This window comes from Zophobas morio, unplaced genomic scaffold (genome assembly GCF_036711695.1).
Source record: "Zophobas morio isolate AGI-343-1 ecotype UQ-CSIRO unplaced genomic scaffold, CSIRO_AGI_Zmor_V1 ptg000017l, whole genome shotgun sequence".
Classification (NCBI taxonomy): Eukaryota; Metazoa; Arthropoda; class Insecta; order Coleoptera; family Tenebrionidae; genus Zophobas; species Zophobas morio.
In genome coordinates this window covers 2001772-2010538 of record NW_026972122.1, presented here as the reverse complement: position 1 = coordinate 2010538, position 8767 = coordinate 2001772, and the positions used below count along the sequence as shown (strand labels likewise).

At 36.9% G+C, this 8767-nt stretch overlaps 1 protein-coding gene across 1 annotated transcript; it reads left to right on the top strand.

The window, feature by feature from the left end:
* The first annotated feature begins 4889 nt into the window (after positions 1–4889).
* LOC135130579 (uncharacterized) lies at positions 4890–5780 on the top strand. Its single transcript, XM_064057981.1, has one exon. It carries the CDS (start codon positions 4890–4892, stop codon positions 5778–5780), a length of 891 nt encoding a protein of 296 aa, XP_063914051.1.
* Positions 5781–8767: the final 2987 nt, after the last annotated feature.

Genomic DNA, 8767 nt, shown 5'->3' with positions numbered 1-8767 from the left:
AACCATAAAGTAAAAACCTTTAAGAATCCGTAGCAATATTTTGTTCAGTTGTACTCGGATACCGTTTTTTACAACAGAATTATCTCATGTTTTCTGGTACAAACAATTTACCTCATTACAAAAATGGTAATGTTTTGTTTGACGTGGACTTTTCCTATTCCTTGTTAGCATCGTTATCCTTCAACTAAACACTTAGTAACATCATTATCGCAATGCGGGAAACTACCAACCATCTTTTTTATTGAATACTAACCGATGTATAAATTACGCAATGATTACTGATAACTAGAGCTGTGCGGTTCAAATTTATTTATCCCCACTATCCGTCCCATCAGGCCAGCAGTGCAGGCCGCTGCAGTCTTGCCTTCCTCGCTTCTCGCTTCTCATTGTGTATTATTTTACATAATTCACATCAATCGTTTTATTGTCAACGAGACCGACACTTGAACATTATTAAAATTATTATTCTTATTATTTCGTGGGTATGGATTTTAAAATCATCAACTGATTTTCAGTGAACATTATTTTTCGCGTAAATTTCTTCGCGATACGTAACATCGGCTGCGAGACACTGGTCTCCCGTAGTAGGGGTCGATTCGAAACGTTTAAATTTGGACCGCACAGCTCTACTGATAACGATACCTAAAGCTAATTTAGGAATTCATTAAGAACCCAATTTGAGTGAACTTTGTACACAAAAATGTCGCAGATCTTTATATTAATAACTGAACGGTGGACTTCTATTTTTACTAAAAGCAAAGTCTGAAGTTACCATACGGTAATTTTCAATAACGTTAAATTGAGAAATACTAAGTAACACTTTTTGGTAATGAGTGTTCAGACAGTTACATTATTATCGCATTCATTTAAAAATTATGATATAGACAAACTTGTATAAAAATGGTATTTTAAACATTTACAATAATAAGGAGCAATGTATAGAAAATTTTTGCATGCGTATTGTTCATTAATTATTTAAAACAAAGAATGATGTGCGATCACAGCATAGATAACAATCAGTAGAGACAGCTCGTGTCGGCGCCTTTGTTCTTTCTGACCCGAATTTTAAGCCGTCATGGGTGGTCGTTGCCTAAACTATTCCTAGATGTCGCCACCCAATTTAAAAAGTCAAGGCCAACTGAATCCATCACACTTGGCGCGTGATAAGGCCATGGCCGACTAGTATAAAGATTATGGCCTGTCCAAAGGAATGTCAAAGGTACATTACGTGCTGCCATCTATTAATAATTCAAAAACGACAAAAGAATTATTAACACCTTTTGAAAGGCACAAAGGCATTCATACCGAAACAAACCACCATTACACGTTTTGAAGTCCTATAATGTCAAGTCAAATTAAAATTTTGCTAAATTATTAAGTGTAATTATTAATAGATGGCAACACGTATCGTACCTCTTGGACAGGCCATAATCTTTATACTAGTCGGCCATGATAAGGCCAAGTCACTCCCTAAAAATGAGGTTTTCACGAAGCAAGCCTTGGAGTTTAGAAAGTGGTGTCCTCTATCCCCAGTCATAAAAACCAGTATAAAACCGTAACTTCCCAACCCAAATGCGAAGGGTTTTGACTCCCACGATTTTTTTTTTTACTATTGTTAATGATTGTTGTCTATTACTCATATTATTAGTGAAAATAAAACAGCAGAATCTTCTGATGAAATTGCAGATTTACGAGAAAATTATAACACCTTAACTTTGGAACTGCAAAATGAAAAGAGATCGCATGTTCGCTGTGCTGCAAAATTTAAAAAAATTTAAAACAAGTTGAAAAAACATTCACAAAGCATCGAAGCACTGGAAAAAATTTACACTGATGCTGAGAATTCAGATGAAAAAACCATATTTTTACTAGATCTTCTTCATAACTATAACAAGAAATCTCCTAGATGGTCCGAATTGTCTGTTCGTCTCTGTACAGTGTGTAGATATTGTTCACCGAAGGGTTATGATTTTTGCCATAAAAATTTAGTTAAATTACCATCCAGATCGACGATAGTTAGACACCTTGGTAATTTTAATGGACAAAATAATTTAATCAAGGAACGTTTATGCGCAGAAGCATCCCGTTCCAAGATTATGTTCGTTAATTATTGACGACATGTCAATAAAAGAAAAAATGTATTACAGTAGAACAGAAGATTATATTTATGGTCTTGAAACCATTCACTCCAATTCTATCACAGAACATCCCAAAGTTGCAAATAAAATGGCGTGTTTTGTGGAAAATGGTCTGTCAGCATCCTTCACTATCGTAGCTGGGTACTTTTTCCATTCTTCAATGCCGGCCTCTGATTTTCATTCTTTAACTTTGCAAGTTATTAAACTTCTTACAGATTGTGGTTTTATGGTATTACGCATTGTAACAGATAACCATCCGTCCAATGTGGCTTTGTTCAAGAACTTGTGTGGAGGAACTCTAGAAAATTATTTTAATCACCCATTTCTTCCTATGCCCATATTTTTATCATTTGACTATTGCCATGCCATTAAAAATGCCAGGAACCTTTTTTTTAAGTCATAATATGAATTCGACAACCGGTATTATCTCCTCGTCCTATTTAAAGGCCTTATACGGTTTGCAAAGAGGATGGCCTTTAAAACCCGTCAGATATCTTACAAAAAAGCATTTCTATCCTTCAAATCTTGAAAAAATGAATGTTTTGCGGGCTGTGCAGATAGATATTCTCCCCAACGGTTACCTCAGCACTAAAATTATTAAAAGAAGAGAAATATGAAGACTTTGTTGATAGTGATGCAACTATTTTGTATATGGAAAATATGTTCCATTTTTTCAAGTCCATAACATCTCAAGTAGAAGACATTACATTCATGCATTATTAGATAGCAACCTTGCCCCATATGTAAACATTTCAGATCAACGCCTCCATTGGTTGAATACTACTTTCCAAAATTACATAGATGATATGCAGTCCACTTCAGCCAGCACAGGATATAAATGTTTAAGCAGCGAAACAGCACATGCTCTAAAATTTATTGTAAAGAGTACATTTTTATGTGTCCAATTTCTTCTGACACAAGCTGGATTTTATTATGTGTTAACTCGCTCATTTAGTTCAGATGCTGTGGAAGCGACATTTTCGCATATTCGTTTAAAAGGAGGCTCAAATGATACTACTGACACTCGTGCAGCTGAATATGCCTTACGACAAATTTTAAGAACTGGAATTCTAAAATCTTCGTCATCTGCCAACACTGCAAGAACTTTAAGTCACATCAGCCGCAATGAACTCTCCCATCAAAGATCAACAGTTGCTGAATTTGCCGAAGAAGATGTAGAAGAATTATTTTTGCCTACGGATTTACGCTTTAAAATCCATTCCTTACAAAGAAATGAAATACCTGAAATGAATCTCTATTCTGCATCAGTAGCCTTTTTATCTGGATATATAATAATGAAATTACAAAAAAAAATCAATGTCATGACTGCATTGCCCCATTAGTGTCAACTACAATGCCTGGACCTCTCTTGAAATTAATAACTCTTCAGGATCATGGTGGATTAGTGTATCCGAATGAATTTTTTGTGGGGCTTGTAAAGAGAATCGCCGATGTAATACAGGACATTTTACCTTATTTAAAAAAAGAAAAAACATGCGGTCAACTGATCAAGATTTTACAGCCCACTTTACAAAAACATTATTTATTGGTTTGTAGGCAGCACCAAAATGAGATCAGCATTATGGTTTTGACAATAATCGCAAAACCAGCTTTGTCCAACATTTGCCGAGAAAAGACTGATTCATTAAAAAGAAAACTAATTTTAGATTACAAAACTCAAAGCAGAAAAATCTTAAAAGTATAAATAATTTACTTAATTCTTGTCAGTTTTATTCTAGTTTTGTCCATTCTCTTTTGTTTGTGGTAATAATTACTGTACTTTGAATGAAAAAAAAAAAACGAATGACAGTAAGTGACACAAAATGTTTACTAGAGTGACACTGACGATAATCGTAATCATTAAAAGTTTCACAAGGTGACGCCACTTTCTAAACTTGTCCACGGCCAGCTCCATCAACTAAATACGGCCGTCCCATTTTTTCTAAAAGTTGTTCCTAAAAAGCATGCCATGACCGCCCTCTATTTGGCGTCATCTATCGGAGAACTGTCAAACACTGTCAAATTCAAATCCACGAATTGTCAATTTAAATATTTGATTAAACTCTTTCATTATTAAAGAAAATGGTTAAAAAATGCTTTATTTGTGGTAGTACGGGCATTCCGCTGTTTCAGTTTCCAGCGGAACATACTTTAAGAGCCAAATGGTTAGACGTCATTAATAAAGTTTGTGGTAAATTTGAATATTGAATATCAATGTAAAAATTCACATATTCTTTCTTAATTTAGACGTAACAAATATTAATGATTACTCTGTAATCTGTAAAAATCACTTTGAAGAAGGCTGTCTCAAATTTGTCAACAGGAGATACCGGCTGAATAAAGAAGCTGTACCCACTGTTGATGTAAAATTATTATTATATTATTTTACAAAATTCGAAATTATATTGCTTAAAGGTTGAAACATCTCCAGAACCTGAATTTCCTGTCCTGCCTTGCAGATTTGAAAAATATGTACAAGCTGATTTAATTTCTTTAAAAGAACTTCAAAATCTGCGGTACCACTGTAAAGTGTTAACTCAAAAATTGAAAAGAACCACACAAAAATACCATCAATGTTTGTCAAAAATTGAAGATTTGAAGCAACAGAAAAGCGAAAACTCTCCAAATGTAGAGCTTATCACTAAATTAGTAAGAAATGCAGAAGCTGGTGATGAAAAGGCGGCATTTCTGTTGGATTTATTAAAAAACCACTTTAAGCAGAAACCGAGATGGTCTGAGCAAACCATAAGAATGTCAATTATATGGAGATTTTGCTCTCCGAAAGGTTACCGATTCTGTCACACGAATTTGTTTAAAGTTCCTTCGAAAAGTACTTTATCAAGGTTTCTTGGTGAATACAAAGGCCAAAATGTCTTAATAAAACAACGTTTGGAGGCTGAAGTCCAAAATTTTAGAGTACCGGTTGAAAGAGTGTGTTCTTTAATAGTTGACGATATGTCAGTCAAAGAAAGAATCCAGTATAGTAGAACTGATGATCATATTTATGGCTTGGATACTTGTGGTTCCCACGAAATAGGCCAACGTCCCCAAATCGCAAATAAGATGTTGTGTTACGTTGTCCATGGGTTGTCGACGAAATATACCATCCCAGCGGGATATTTTTTTCATAAATCTTTATCCACAAATGATTTTCATGCGCTTACTATTTCGGTTTTACAACTTTTGACTGAAAGTGGATTTATTGTGTTGAGACTGGTGACGGATAACTTTTCGGCAAATACTGCACTTTTTAAAAAGTTGGGAAATGGATCTCTTCAGAATTATATTTCTCACCCTGTTCTGCCATCAATACCTTTGTTTTTGAGCTACGATTACTGTCACGCAGTGAAGAATGCGAGGAGTTTATTTTTAGACACGGAAATGTCCTCTTCCGAAGGTGTTATTTCATCTACATATTTGAAAAAATTGTACGATTTACAAAAAGATTTGCCTGTTAAACCTGTAAGGTACCTAACCAGGAAGCATTTGTACCCTTCGAATTTCGAAAAAATGAATGTGCTGCGAGCCATTCAAATATTTTCACCATCAGTCACGGCATCTTTGAAGTTTTTGAAGGAAGCAGGTGATCCGAGGTTTTGCAACGTCGACGCCACTATTAGTTATCTGGAAAACATGTGTTGATATTATAGAAAACTACCCTTTTGCTAACTGTATTACCGACATAAGCTTGCGCATGTGCGCACTTGAAACAAACAAGGACTGTAAGTTCAGTTGATGTACCACCAAGTTGCAATACACATTTCAATCGTTTCGTTCAGTTTTATTCACCTATAATTTCCAAACAATCAATTCCACTGGATAAAGCAAAACCTTGCTACAGGTTATGGGCCCAGGGTACTGCTGATTGTTTGGCCGCGTGTAAAAATAAGGTGAATCCGATATATCTCAGTGATAAAAACTTTTGTGTTCCGGCAACAAAATGGCAGCGTCCACGCTACCACCGATCGAAAAACTACTAGGGCGCGAAAACTTCAACTCATGGAAATTCGCAATGCAAACATATTTGGAGCATGAAGAGTTGTGGGAATGTGTTGAGGGTTCGAACACTACGGCAAAACAAGTAGCAAAGGCTAAAGCCAAAATAATCCTGTCGATACACCCCATAAACTATGTCCACGTGCAAAATGCGAAGACAGCGAAAGAGGCATGGGAAAATTTAATCAAGGCCTTCGACGATAAAGGACTTACGCGAAGAGTTGGCCTGTTACGTACCTTAATCACAACTCAGTTGGAAAATTGTGATTCCGTAGAAGAGTACGTTAACAAGATTATTTCAACAGGACATAAATTGACGAATATTGGTTTTGTTGTAAGTGATGAATGGCTCGGGACGTTATTACTTGCTGGATTGCCAGACCATTATCGCCCGATGATAATGGGACTAGAAAGCTCCGGTATCGCCATTACCAGTGACTCCATCAAGGTGAAACTATTACAAGAGGTCAAGGTCGATACAAGCAGTTCAAACAAAAATGGAGTAGCGTTCTTCGGAAACCACGCCGAAAAGAAGAACTATACTAAAAATGGGCCACGGTGTTTTGAATGTAATAAAATTGGTCATCTCGGGAAGAATTGTTTTAAACGAAAGGCTCGCCTGCAGAGAGAAAATGGCAAATCTTCCAACACGAAGGAAGCGAAATCCTTCTTAACAGTCTTGTCAACGGGAAACGATCATGTTGAAAAAAATGAATGGTATATCGACTCCGGCGCATCGGTCCATCTAACAAACGACAAAACATGGCTGACATCCGCAAGCAAACCTCCTTCATCCACGCAGGAAATTATAGTAGCCAATAAAAATCGTCTAAATGTCGATGCAGTGGGGGAGGTAAATTTGGACGTTTGTACAGGTGGTACACCTGACAAAATAAACGTAAAAGAGGTTATGTTTGTGCCAGATTTGACAACAAACTTGCTGTCTGTAAGCAAAATAACCAATAAGGGGCACAAGGTCTACTTTGAGAGCAGTAAATGCAGTATATACGACAAAAGCAACGCCCTCATCGCCAGTGCCACACTGAAGAATGGCATGTACAAACTGGATCGACCGAAAAATAAGGTGCACGGTGCTAACTCAGTATCGGTTGCTGACAATATACATCTATGGCATAGTAGACTAGGCCATCCGTCAACGGACAGCATGAACCGAATAAAAAACGGGGTCGTTACGGGAACGAATTTCAAAAATTCGCTGAGTGAACCTTGCGAGGTATGTGTGCAGGGCAAACAACACCGTCTACCATTTAAGCCACATGTCAAGAACTCAAGCCGACCCTTGGAACTAATCCATTCAGACCTATGTGGTCCTATGGAGGAAAATTCATTGGGAGGATCAAAATACTTTCTCACTTTTGTGGACGACTTCACCCACAAAGTATTTGTTTACTTCCTAAGAAACAAATCAGAAGTACACGATGTTTTCCAAGAATTCAAGAATATGGTAGAAAATCAGACGGGAAATAGAATCAAGACTCTGAGGACTGACAATGGAACTGAATATGTCAACAACAGGTTGCTCAAGCTGCTGAAATTGTCTGGTATTTGTCACCAAACAACGATTCCACATACGCCCGAACAAAATGGAGTTGCAGAGCGGATGAACCGCACCATCATAGAAAAAACGCGTTGCTTATTAATTGGTGCCAATTTGAAGAAAAGGTTTTGGGCAGAAGCCGTAAATACAGCTGTCCACTTGATCAACAGAGCACCGACAAGAACATTGAAAGATGTCACACCAAATGAAGCTTACACAGGTAAGAAACCTGATCTATCCTATTTAAAAGTGTTTGGTTGTAGGGCATTTGTTCACGTGCCTAAACAACAACGCAGAAAATTGGACCCGAAGTCAGAAGAATGCATTCATGTGGGCTATGCAAATGGTTCGAAAGGCTACCGGCTCTATCACATAAGAAAACAGAAAATTGTGGAGGCTAGAGATGTTGTATTTTTTGAAAAAGAACTTCCAAAGGCATCGCAATGTGAAAACAATGATTGGTTGTTTTACCCAATCACCGATGAAACGAACCTCCGTGATCATACTGAAGAAAGTGAAGAGTGTGAGATCGAAGAAACTCAAGCAGACGAAATTGATGAACAAGAAATTGAAGAAATTCAGGTTGAATGTAATGTCCATGAAATTGAAACCAATGATGATGTTGAGCAAGTCGAAAACACCGAAAGAGAAGAACCCGCTATAAGAAAATCAAGTAGGGAAAGAAAAGCAAAGGAATTTTCTGAATATATTTGCTACCATGTTCAGTCGTTGACGAGGGAGCCCAAAAATGTTGAAGAAGCTGTTTCGAGTCCTGAGTGTACAAGATGGCTTGAAGCAATGCAAGCTGAATACGATGCACTCATTGAAAACAAAACATGGACTCTCACAGATTTGCCAACCAATGCTAAAGTGATTGACAGCAAATGGGTATTTAAAACAAAATTAGATCAAGACGGGAACATAGATCGATTTAAAGCCAGACTTGTAGTGAAAGGTTGTTGTCAACGTAAGGGGATAGATTATCAAGAAACCTATTCACCTGTGGTACGATACAATTCGATTAGATTGATCTTAGGCCTTGCAGTCAAGTATGACTTTGACATTGATCATATGG